We start from the raw sequence: 13,262 nt of genomic DNA, 5'->3' as shown, positions 1-13,262 counted from the left end.
TGCGATTCGTAAATTCGCTACGTGTCATGTTTCTCTCCGAGTCGATTTGAAAAAGCATTGATCGAACGATAAAACTGATGGAACTTAACGTCTAACAAGAAAGTACGGGAAAAGGCGCGGGCTCCGTTTCAGATCGATAAAGAAGCAGAGAAACTACAGAAGCCGGAAGTGACTGCGGAACAGCGCAGCTACGAGCATGCATTTTAGTCGCTTCATTTCAACCTTTGCAGAGAGCGGCACCCCGTTCTACGCGATCCTGGAAGTCTCCGGATGATCCGGATGAACCATGAAATTAATTTCGTCTCGAGTTTCCCTAAAATGGGAATTGGAATCGATTTCGCGCAAACTTGAAATATTTTCCAAAATGGAATATTTATCAATAAAAGAAGACGCAGAAGAAATATATACGTCGTTGCAATCAATTAGTGGTAATTTTGTTTCATTCCAATCTTTCGCGTATTCTGGACTCGAATCGAATAAATTTTCCGACAGATAATTCATCGGACGAATGTTAGCGATACTTTTTCTTTTATTCGACGACATAGAATTGTAGTCGGAGCGAAACATCGACAAGTGATTAACGTATCGACATGTCAGATATTGGATCCGCCGGCTAGAAATTCCTACAGGAATCTCCTGCCAGACTTGCCGAATACTCCAGCTCGTTGTGTTTACCCGCAAATTTAATTTAACGTCACTCTGTGCCACGTGACATTGTTGAAATTGTACGTCAGCGAAATTTACTGTGTCTGAAAAGAACAAAGTGCCACGCGAGACGATATTCCAACGTTAGAAATTAGCACACGTATACTAATTTGCCAATTGCGATAAGATATATTTTTCGCTAAAAAAAAAAGATTAAAGAAAAAACGAACAGAAACGCTTACATTTAAAGAACCCGAGAAAGAGGAGTGAATTATGAGAGCAAATCCAGACTTGCCTCCAGCGAATTTATGAAATTGTAGAAGAAACGAGAGAAGAAGATAACGATTTACGCGCAGAGAATATTCGAAGAGGAATAAATTGGAAGAGACTTGCGGAAGATTGATACTACCGGGTATGACACACCGGAGGAGCCCCGCAAGATTTCCCCTCTCGTCTAAATTCGCCCCATCGCGTTGCGTTGCATCGCGGGAATGCTAGCGACTCGTTAGAAGCGCGGCGACGCGCATCCACCAGCTCCATTAATATGTGAGAGAGCCAGCCCTGCCTAAAAAGTGACTTAGCAACTCCAATGCATACTAAGCAAACCTGGCGCTATATCGGCTGCTAGCTAGTGTGGGTGTACGTGTGTCTGTGTCTGTGCAGTCTCTAGGCGGCCCCTATTCGATCCAACACATCTTTTCGCATCGCGACTGTCGGCGCCCATCTTCACGGGCCAACAGCAACAGCGTACTCAACCTAATACATGTATACATATATCCCAGCAACGTACGCACACACACATACACATACATCTAATCACGCACACACGCACGCGCATATACAGGGCAAATAAAAGAGGTTACGCGGAGTAAATCCTCAAGTTTGCGTACATCTTGATCCTTTAAGTAAATTAACTTTGCCAAACATAAGTATCTTCGACCACGAAAATACGAGAAAATATATTGTAGACAAATATCTGAAAAATCATAAAGATCCGAAAAATGGTCAAGGGAGGAAAAGAGGATTTTTTCGATCGCGTAGTATTTTTCGAGACTAAAAACATTATCGTCTATAAATTTTTTTTACGCATTCGGGTTGTTTTAAACGAGAATCCCTGTATACGGCATCGTACCCATTCCGAAGCTCAAGCATACTCCTTCACCAACATCCTTCCTCTCTCACTCTTCTCTCGCGATATCGTTCTCACGCTCTTTTTCTTTCTCTCTCTCTCTTTCTCTCGTAGTGAGTGTGAGTATGCGGAAGGTAAGATGCGCATGCATTCATCGGGATGCAATGCCGTGGCTTGGAATTGCACGGAAGCGAGTAGCGGACTTTAATAATAATTTCATATGTTTGTACGTGTAGTTTTCCGCGAAAGGAAAAAGAGGTGAACAATCAAGAAATAAAATCTGCGATTGACAGTACTGGAAAGATTTACGTTAGGAATGCAGGAATAGCATCGAACAAACGTAAGAAACATTCAACATTACAATCAAAATACAAAAAGAAACATAAAACTTTTGATCGTTACTTAATTTTATTTTTTGCAGTTATAAATAAAAATGTTGATATGATCGCGGTAAAAAAAGAATATTCTTTCTTTAAAATAATAACATAATGTTCAAAATTTACTAATTCTAAACTCATCAAATTAAAATCATCATTATTTGAAATATTCGCTGAAAAGATACTAGTTCCTGAAAAAAAAACATATAAAAAATTTAATTAGTTTAAAATATTTCACAAATATTAATATTACAATGGATAAAATTTTTTCAATTCATTAAAACATAATCAAATTCACAAACCTAAACTCAATAGGATTTCGGAATATCCAACAGAGTTCATCGTACAAATATTTCAGCTGTATCTCGCCTTTTTTATTTCAGGTTTAACGTCATCGAAATCAAAAATATCCCGTCGATTCCGAGCCACAGCTTCACCGTCTACCGTCTGTACCTTATTTTAAGATATAAGCTCATGCTTAGTAAACGCGGAATCCAGAAAGCATTAGTAATTACTAATCAACTACCAGATCGGCTAACGAGAGGAGGCTGTATAAATACTGAGAGTGCTCTAAGGAGGATTCTACGTGAATTTTACCTGATGCATCGGGTCGTATCCCATTGAGCCGTCGTTGTACGGCTGCGAGCCGTAATCGCTGCCGTTTATTCCCATGCTGTATCCGGCCATGTCCTGCGGTCCTCCGGGCGGCGCCGGCGACATCATCGGCGTCGGGGTGCCCTGGCTGGCACCGCCCATGCTGTACGGCGATGCTCCTGCAAAAGCTGCTGTAGAAACAATCGCGGTGCATACAAAATTCGAGGGTGCGTTTTTTTAAGCGCCACAGCGATATTTTGTCTCTCTGTGCCTCGCGCGCTTATGCTCCTTTTATTCTCAAAAATGACATGTCAACGTATTAGTGATTTCCCCCCTAATTATTAAATTATATCGTGCGAAAATATATAATTAAAATTCATTGTTATTCGCTGAAAATTTGAATAATCAAGTTTAGCTAATTCAGTTTTTGAATATAAGTAAATAATGATTTCAACTTGTTGAAAAATAAGGTTTCTTTCTCGTCGGAAATCTGATTCTTTTCTACTCGAGATTTGTATAAACATACTCGGCTGCTAAGGCCGAATATCCGACGCTTGTAAAACCTTTGCGCCATTCGAGACAAGCGTTGTTTCGCAGGGTTGGATAGGGAGGTCGTTAGAATTCCGTTTCTTTAATTACGAGAGGACCGCGGGCCGTTTCGTCGCGAACGTGGTCGAGGAAAGACAAACGCAGAGAGTGCTGAAAGAAATGCGAGAAGCTCGGAATTTCCTCTATTGCCTATCCTCGTCCCCACGTACCCTCTCTCGTCCATCGTGGCTCGTGTTTTTCCCCCCGTTCGTTTCTCCCTCCCTTCCCTCCTTCCTCGTATAATTGGTGAGTTAAAAATATCTCACGCCGGCGTCTCCAAAATAAAGTAAGATGCCTCGCGGTAGTTAGACGAAGCGTACGTAATTACAACGACCAGGGTGGAATACGCGAATCCGTGGAATTTCAAAGTGAGGCCGAGAATTTTTTCTACAATTTTCACGACTGCGGAAGGGGAGATCGCCTCTCCCAGGTTGGAAGTGGGAGATGAAAGTAGGTAGCGAGCGAGAACGTCAGACGTGAGTCTATCTCGGCGGAGGATGTAATGAGAAAATTTCGCGTAGTCTTATCTACGCTCCGTCTGTTGCTATCGCCTGGCATTTTTAAAAACTGAAATTTTTTCGAAAGATACGGAACAGACAGTGAACATGCTGCATTAACTTCATCTATATTATTTAAAATAATTTCCTAATTTACTAGATACCCGCTAGAGAGAGGTAGATTCAGCTTCAAAGATATTTAAAGTATAAGTATTACATGCCAAAGAACACATCAATATCGTTAAATTTATTTTCCGCCGATGATTCATTAACAACCGCAATAATAACGTCACTGCCGCGCCGGAACAATAAGCTATAACTCACCTAATGATTTACAGTGATGAGACTTCTTCCACCTTGGTTCCAAGTCTAAAGCGTGAAAAAGACGAGAGAAGCATGTGGGTACGATTTGTTTATTAATTATTTCAATTTATGCCTTCCGATTTTTACTTCATTGTGTTTTTCCTCGACAAGGCTCGACCAAAGGAGCAATAAGCACGAGAGAACATTGAGAAATCGAAACGACGCAAATAGAAACGTAAAAGTATTTCGTAAAATATTTTATGAATCGCCATTCGTATTTTTCTCTATCGTTTTTCGTCAATAATGTGAATCGTAACGATTCGATCGTGGAGACATTCGGATTTGAACATTTTAAGAAGCGATTTTGTGTAGTTTTTTTTCTTTCTTATAGGATTTTACAGACTTCTCCTCATAATTTATAAGTGAAATGAATTTATAAAGGAACATTGGTCGCTAAGCGAAAATTGGGACTTACCAGCTGCCTTCTTGGCTGCGTACAGATTTGCCTCCTCCTGTGCTTTACCGATGTTTTTCTTATAGCGTATCCTCTTATTTCCGAACCAATTGGACACCTAAGAATAAACGAAACGAAGATATGCATTGATTTGTCGAGAGATTTTCATGCCTACGATTTGATTCTTTCTCATCAAAGAATTTATAAATGTTTTACTCAGCACAAGACATTTTTTCTTTTAAAGAATAATTTTGGAATTATTTCAAGAATATAAAAAAAAATCACATACACAACGCGCAAATAACAAGGCGGTATATGGTAAATTACAAAAGTTCTAGTAAGTGCGAGAAAAGAGAGCGAACGATACCTGGCTCACGGTAATTCCACATTTTCGTGCAAGCTCCTCTTTAGCCTCTTCGCTTGGGTAGGGATTACTGAGATGGGAGTAGAAGTATTCGTTTAGAATTTCAGACGCCTGTTTACTGAAATTTCTTCTCTTACGTCTGTAACACAAATTACAGACGTGCGTATTATATCTTGGATTAGTTGTTGCGCTGGGTAAATAGCTCCCGAATCTCGATAAATTTCTCCCTCCCTTTTCTTATCTTGTTTTCCAAAATGGCAATTGCTGTCGTAAAAACCGCAAAAGTTTCAGAATTGCTTTTTTATTATTTCATCACAAACCTGGCGTCCAAAAATCGACTCCTCAAAATCATTACGGCTTCGCAGGTGGATTGTTTGAGCTGCATCTGAATACTGGAGAATTTCTTGTGAATAATTTGAACCATCCTTTCGATTTCCTTCGGCGTGATCGGCCTGGTGCGACTCTGCTCCCTCAACAGGTTCATTACGTGGGTGGTGAATTCGTTACAAGCCTGAAACAAACAAAGGCAGAGCGTTCGATTTTACTTTCCTTTAATTATACAGAAGGAAACGTGTCAAATTGTCGAAAATTCAATAATCAATTAGAAATGGGATTGTTTCGAGATAAATTTGAATATACTGCGAATTGCCAACATGACGAAAGGCAAAGAATTAAAATGAGCAAAAGACGCGAAAAAAGTACCGTGACTAGAGCATGAAAGGAAAGATCGGGTGACGAAGAGAGGGAAGAAGCGAGAGACGAAGGACGCGTACGTATAATGCATTATTCCTGGTGGCTGCTCGGTTTAAGGGAAAAAGGACTTTGCTCGATATCAGTATTCGAGGCAAGCACGCTGCCTCGCGAAAGGGAGAGAAAGAAAGAGAGAGAGAAAACGAGAGAGAGAAAGAGAGAGAGAAAGTGAGATGAACAGAGGGGGAGTAGCTTTTCCTGAGGGAAGGAACCGGGAAAAGGCCACGGGAGGGTGTCGGGATACGAGAGGAGTCAGTGGAGAAAGGGGATCGAACAGGGTGGCTTGCAATTTCGAAATGGATTCCACTCCGCCGACGATCCCACCTCTCTCCCCCTTCGTCCTCCTTTCTCGATCCACCGATGGCTTCTCTTCCTCTTCGTTCCTTTCTTCGCACGAGACTCGTGGGGTGGATCAACCCCGTCGACTGTTGCACGTGACAGAGAAAGAGGGAAAGAGACAGAGAAAGAGGGAAAGAGACAGAGAAAGCGAGAAAGAGAAGGAAGAAAGAGAGAGGAGAGAGAGAGAGAGAAGATGCAAGGAACGAACGGAACGCTGCTGAATTGGATGGAAAAGCCATAGCAAGTCGCATTTCCTCCCCTTCCCCTCGCGCAGACTGATTTCCTTTAATTTCTAAAACGCTCTCAAAGTGAATAATACTAGCTGATGACCATCCGATACATTTTGATACAGAAAATGCAATCGAGAATTTTAATCATCGCATTCTCGATTATTTCAAAGATTATTTTTTGCTTCTCTCATCTATCGGCCAAAAATATATCACCTTATGTTTTTTGAGAATAACAACTCAAAATGAATAACTTAATTCAAAGTGTATATATTTCTGTCTAGTCACATGTTTTAATAGTAGGTATATAGATTACTCAACAATAGACTTTTCATTAAATAATGCACACAGCAACTTAAGAAAAATTAATTAAATATATACACTTTGAATTAAGTTATCCTAAAAAAAAAGGTGATATATATTTTTCATCGGTACTGTACATAAATTTCTAGGAGACATTCTATACAATATTTTTATATTCTAGACAATCTTTTTACTTTCGAATTACGAGATGACGTTGATTGAATCTAGAGAGAAAGAGAAAGAGGCTTGGAACGTCGAGTTATAAAATTAGGATCCATGCCGTTCTCTCCGATACAAATCAGCCACAAGCATAAATTCGATTATGCAACTGTCGAGGCTCTCCACGAGTTGTTTCTCTAACCGCAGAAACGCAGCCGCGCGACCGTCGGTGTCGGGCAGATATATTTAGCAATGCACGTTGGAATTTCCATAACGTTGCCGAAACCGGCCATGCCCGCCTCCACTTTATATTCTCGCGATACCCGACCGTATTAATAGAGCGTGTTGCAATAAAATTAGAGCGTCGCGAGAAAATTTGCCTCGCCGGAAGGCAAAGTACGAACGGTTAGCGTCTCCGTTAAAATACTGGTAACAAGAAATAAAAAACAATACGCGCGATAATATGTAATTTATTTGTTGAAAATATAAAAATAAGATTATATAAACTTCTAAACTGAAGTTATTATCCCAAACGAGTTCGTTTCGTCTCCCCGATCATAAATTACAATGTCGGTAACATTTCATCCCGAATTATGGTAATAATTTAGAAAACGCGCAAGATGTTTATACTCGGCTTAACATCATACTTGATACGATTTACGGTGGATTATACTAGTCGAACGTAACGGCAGTAAAAGAAAATATTTATGCGCGCGTAAAATCTTTTCTCCCCCCCCCCCCCGCCCCTCCCCCCGCTCTGGCGAACACTGGAAGATGCATTTTCTGCGCGCTTTTTCCGAGATACAATACTGGGATAGTACACGGACGGTCGGAGGGAATCAGAGTTGAAAATCGGATAAAATAAAGGCGGGCGTGTACCGACGAAATTCATGGTAGGTAGGATGTTTGCTGGCGGTGATCACGCGATCTCGTAAAACCCGATGCGGTTCTATTCTCGTGCTTGTCACGCCATGTTGCATAGTCAGGCAGACATTCACCCTAATGCGGCGAGTCGACCGAATTTGAATAGTAAATTTCGCTTATGGCCGAACTTTCTGCCATGACAACGTCGCTCGCTAACTAAGCCAATAACTTTTCTCAGATACATAATGAAATATTTATATCCGTCTGTTCTCCGCGGGGCGAATTTTTTCCCCAGCTATCGTCTCCTCTTTTTGCAGGCGAAATATTTTTAATGAAAAGCTACCATAATTTTTTTCTCGACTCGAACCGCAAATTGCAATATTCTGTTAAAATCTTCGAGATGAAAGAAGAATTACGCGGAGCGAAAGAAGGGATTCTTTGCCGAGGAACAGAGGGATGCGAGATTCAAAACTCGTTAATGGCCACGTTTATCGGCGGACCAACCCTCGGCCGCGTCGCAAAGTGCACGCGAGCGCATATGTTTTCAGCGTGCATATTGTTGCGGCCGCAAAGAGTCGTGGCGCACGCGTTGCAGGAGCGGATCCGGGGCGTTTCTACGGGGGACGGTCGCGAATTATCATTTGTGATTAACACTAATGGCGGCGCAAACTGGGAATTGCCGTTTTCCAAGAATATAATCTTTAATTTCCGCATTAACACACACCGTTTCGCCGAGTGTACACCGCGAACAAACGGAAGGACGAACGGCTGTAAAAACGCTCTTATCAGCTTTGCCTCGTAAAAAGAGGTAATACTATACACGTTAACTCCGCTTCCAACCCGCTTGGAAGAATAAAAGCGCGCGTGGCATTTCCCTTTGGTATATATGTGTAAAATGTTATATTAAAATAATTTCGTACGAGGAAATGTTAACGCGCCCGATTTTAATCCGACCCTGACGAACGCCGGACCGGTGGACCTCCGGTGGGGCTGTGCGTGTTTACCGCGGGGAAACATCAAGCCCGCTGACACACACGTGAAATATGGGGTCGAAACGGGTGTGGCAATTAAAGCATACGGCCCACACATCGCGTTCGTCTACAAATACATACATACATGTACGACTACGTCGCATATATTCGCAGCGAGCGAGTGTGAAAGGTACGGAAGAGGGAAAAATTGCCGGCGAAAACGCGAAGGGCGTTAAAAAGAATTATGCGCGTACAGGGCTGATATGAGTGGGCCCTATTTATGCTAAGAATGGCCGATTACGCACCACGTCGTGCGAATGTAAGGGCTTTTTATCGTAGCAGCGCATACATTAAGCGGAATGACCGGTGATCTGTCCCGCGGTGAAGAGAGGACTGATGACATGAAGTAACTAATCAAGATGCCATATCGTTACGTGTATTACTTGGAGAGCCACGTATCTAGTGCGATTGAGAAGACATACCGCGATCAATAATTTCGCCAAATATTCGCGTTTGTACAAAACTTGGGTTAAACTGACGTTCAGTTTATTAGCGGAGTTAATTGAAAATTCTTTATTCTTTATTTCGGACGCGATCTCTTATCGGGTGCTCCAAAAAGTGGCCTCGTAAAATTGAGTTATTACAGGTCGAATTTTAGAATGTTACGAGAATGCTCGGAGCAGGAAATTAAAAAAGAAGAGCGACCGGGGGAAGAAATTCTTAATGAAACGGCTCGCGAAATAATATTGTCGAATTTCCGCAGCCGGTAATGGCCTGGCGCAGTGATTTGCATCGTTTTGAAAGGACCTGTATCACGCGACATACAGAAGCGAGGGGGCTGGCCTGTCCGACACGCGAGATTTTACTTAGCGCGAGCGGGCCGGTTCATTAGCACGCGAATCGCCGGCGGCGGTTGTTTCTTTCTAGCGCACGCATAATCCACTTCTTATCAGTTCATTTCGAAATCAGTTCAATTGCGAAGTGACCGAAGATTGCAAAATTATCTCAGCCTCAAAAAATGAGTTAGTTTTTTTTATTACAATTAAAAATTATTAATTTTTATTAGTAACTTTATCAAACTGAATCAATATAAAAATATCATTAAAGTAGTGACAGGATTTTATCAAGTATTTCATTGACCTTAGAATTAGTGAAAAATTAGTTACTACTCATTCTTCTCACAATCAGTGAGACTTCATTAACTGCAATCATTACTTATTATAATTGAATAGTGATCAATATGCATATGATGATTTTATATTTAAAAGAGAATATAAATCCTAAAAAATGTACACATAACGTGCCATAGAAAAATGATCAATGTTTTTGATAAAAGGTTGCAAAAAATTTTTATTAACATAGAAAAAAAATCGCTTAAGACTGCAACGTGTATCATTAACAATTTTTAATAGGATACTAAATCACTTGAATCAATTATCTATAGATAATTGTTGTAGGTTTTGATCGACTCGTACTTGATCAATTTTCATACAGTGAGAATAGACTTATTCTCCTCGATATTTCGCATAATATAAACGCATCTTGGCGAAACCGCGAGATCGTCGACGAGCGATAAATTCTCGTCGAATTTCACGAGCGGAGAGATTATCGATGGCGGGGAATCGAGCCGGCTGATAACGGGCCTGGATGGCCGAAATTTGTCAGCCGCCGGATCTCGACGATAACCGCGCGACTACGCGTTTAAATTTTTCATTTCACCGGGAGTTTTTCCGGCCGAGGGTGAGTAACGGCGCTCGTTTATGCGCTGCGAGTTCATTTTGTGTCTTTTCCGTTTGTTTTCTCTTTCTTTCTCTCTTTTTCGTGCTCGCAAAGTTGGATGATGGATAAAATGACGGGGATGTAATTCCCGCGACTCGAATTCAATACTCGATACCGCACCGATAATGGCGATAAGGGCCGCGCTCGCTCGCAGCGAATAATATTCATAAGCGGGATTTGCATAAAGAGCGAACGCGCTCGCGCTTTTCTCGGAATGAATAATTTTCGGGAGAAGGGGATATTTCGCGATGTAGCGCGCGCAAACGGAAAAATGTGTGACTGCGACGTCGCGCGCTGCGAAAATCAATACGAGAGTTAAACTGTAACCCGTTTGACTTAATGAGTCGGTCGGTTTCATTTTATATTATCGCCGATCGAGATTAGGCTCGCGGAGATACGAATGATAGTGTGTTCGTTATGCGATTTAGAGACGAAGGTGCGGAACAAGCTCCCAAATAAGTTGCATGGAGCCGCTTTTGATACACGCACATATATTTATATAGTTTTTTACACACAAACCTGTTCGTATTTTTCTAATTCCTGGTGATAAATTTGCCTAATCTGGGCGAGTTTGGCTCTGTAATCCGAATGTTCGATGGCGTTATCCGGTTGACCAGGTGGTCCAGCAGCCGCTGCCGCGGATGCCGAGGCAGCAGCCCCCGCACCGCCGCCCTTCTCTGGTCCAGCGACCCCCTCGGCGATCAACATGTTGTCCAACCGCATCAACTGCGGGTCTGGTGGCTCCTCTTCTTGCGTATTTCTCAGTGACAAAACTGAAAGTAGACGAGAAGACGAGAATGTGAGATAAAAAACTTCATACACAAAGATTATCTAAGTCAAATATAATTCTAGAGAAATATTTTCCTAGAAGAGAATTCCCTAATTTTTTTATTTTTACTAAAATAATTATATAATAATTAATGGTGTCGCCTTTGTTAAAATATATATTATTTCTCTCGCAATTTTCATGTTTTTAAAATGTTCAGAAACGATTGATTCGACTCGCAAGGACCTTGAGAAAGGAGAGACATCGGATTATCACGTGAACATGTTCTCGTGAAAATCTAGGAAGTTGTTCGCGCAGCGACCCCAACTTTCGGAATCGCGCGTTTGTCGATCATAAAAGAATCAATTTTGCTTTGGCTGTCTCTCGAAACCTCTTCTCCTTTTTGTCTTAAGGGCCCGGTGCATGCAGTGGTTTAGAACGGGTAGTTTTCCGCGATGTAACAGCGGTTTTATTGTACTTTTACGGCGCATGATGGAGCTGGACGACCCATAAAACCGCAGAGCGAGGGACCTTCTATATCCCGCCGTTCGTACGCTTCAGCTTTTCCACCACCCTCTCTGCCGAAGATGCAGTCTTCGACAGTTAGCACCCTCTCCGAACGCAAACGCTGGCATGCATACAGAGAAGTGGAATAGAGCTCTTGACTTCTTTGAGGAAGCGTCAAACGAGAAATTTCTTCTTCAGGGAAAATTAGGTTTTGCATGCGAATCACGCAGGATAAAAATTTAAGCAGCAAGATTACGCTGAATCAACGTAAGCCGTGTTGACGGATTTACGATGACGTCGCGATTAGAATAAAAAATACATTTATAATCATAAGAAAATATATCTTATATATGTGTGAGAGGAATTGTGTCGGAATTTTGACAAGACATATTGGCACTATTATTTTAACATAAAAATCAATTTCGCAAAATTTTTTTGGCCCACTTGGCCGATTTATATTATGTATATTATAAATATTTTATCATTAAACTTTTTATGAGTTTACGCGAAAACTCGCATGACAACTTTAGCGAGTTATCGTATTTCTCAGGCGTGGTTTTATATGAATGTACTCGCATATTCGCGCAGTTGCCCAAGTCGCTACTTGAATTCGCTCGAAAACTTTTCACGCCCCCGCCACTTTTCGCCACAGCTCGTGAAAAAAGTCCCCCGGGGACGCGAAAAAGGGGGAAACGAACGAGACTTCTCGTGGATTCGCGGAGGCGTGAAACGAATGCGCGGGGCTAATGCATTTATACGAAGTGTAACAATTACGCAGGTAGAAAGGGGGGCTAGAGTTCCGTCTCTTCGGCAAGACTCTAGGGAGAGATTCTTTGGACCAGGCGCGCCGTGCTTTGAACAATGGTACATTTCCTCGAACAAGACGTCCCTTCTCTCAACTTGGTCATTAACTAATTTATCATCGCAAGACTCGCAAGTATTATCGTTTCTTTTTAAAAAGCTATTTATTAAAAATATTTTTTATTGAAAAAAAATTTTCTATGGGAAATTAAAGTCGAGTTTCCATTATTTCCGGATTGAATACTGATCGGCGGCGTTTTGGATAAGGGATGACATTAAGAATTATGATGGAGAAACGTCGGTCGAGTCAGATTGAACGAGAGAGCTCCGGGAATGAAATCAAATAAGTTTCGAAATCGTAGCACGTTTCGCGGCACTTCCACGGTCGACTTAAGAAGGGGTTAACGACAGTCAACGCGCGGCCATTAAAACTTCCGCGCAGTGCCGGGAACTTTTCACGGCACTGTGGGTAATTAAAAATGAAAAACCTTCGGATCGGCATCGTGTGCCGAAGACGGCAGAATAAAAGGTCGGTTTACGGCGATGCGGAAGAACTTGCACCATTGAAAGTTAAAAGGTCGAGCAATTTCGACCACCGATACGAGCACCCATTTCAGAGTGGACATAAATGTTTATCTTCTTTCTTATCTACGAAAACATTATTCTATTTTTAATCCCTTTGGTCTTGGCATCCGCTATAATGTCAATTTTATACCGCAATTTACCATTTTTAAAAAGAGAAAAGAAGTGATAGTTTAAAGGGAGGACAATTAATATTGAAATCTCGTAATGCATTTGGACGGGCATATTTTTGTATATTATTCTAAAAATAAAATCATCCATTA

At 41.4% G+C, this 13,262-nt stretch overlaps 1 protein-coding gene across 10 annotated transcripts in view; it reads right to left on the bottom strand.

Annotated features, from left to right (window-relative positions):
• Positions 1-13,262, bottom strand: part of Exd (PBX homeobox extradenticle) — a 48,240-nt gene that overhangs the window by 9,717 nt on the left and 25,261 nt on the right. For 5 of the 10 annotated variants that reach the window (XM_083102631.1, XM_083102639.1, XM_083102636.1 and 2 more), the window contains exons 3-8: positions 10,863-11,116; positions 5,272-5,462; positions 4,955-5,090; positions 4,609-4,705; positions 4,155-4,199; positions 2,749-2,936 (exon numbers count right to left, since the gene is read on the bottom strand). In XM_083102631.1, coding sequence (XP_082958757.1) covers positions 2,749-2,936; positions 4,155-4,199; positions 4,609-4,705; positions 4,955-5,090; positions 5,272-5,462; positions 10,863-11,116 — 911 coding nt within the window. Of the gene's footprint in view, positions 1-2,182; positions 2,343-2,434; positions 2,605-2,748; positions 2,937-4,154; positions 4,200-4,608; positions 4,706-4,954; positions 5,091-5,271; positions 5,463-10,862; positions 11,117-13,262 lie in introns of those variants that run through there. The other 5 variants (XR_014439416.1, XM_083102633.1, XM_083102632.1 and 2 more) reach the window with 5 other exon arrangements.

The sequence above is a fragment of the Camponotus vicinus genome, unplaced genomic scaffold, assembly GCF_025532165.1.
Source record: "Camponotus vicinus isolate PSW18456_S1 unplaced genomic scaffold, iyCamVici1.0 SCAF_6, whole genome shotgun sequence".
In the NCBI taxonomy this organism is placed as follows: domain Eukaryota; kingdom Metazoa; phylum Arthropoda; class Insecta; order Hymenoptera; family Formicidae; genus Camponotus; species Camponotus vicinus.
The sequence above is the reverse complement of the archived record's forward strand: the minus strand, read 5'-3'. Positions and strand labels throughout refer to the sequence as shown.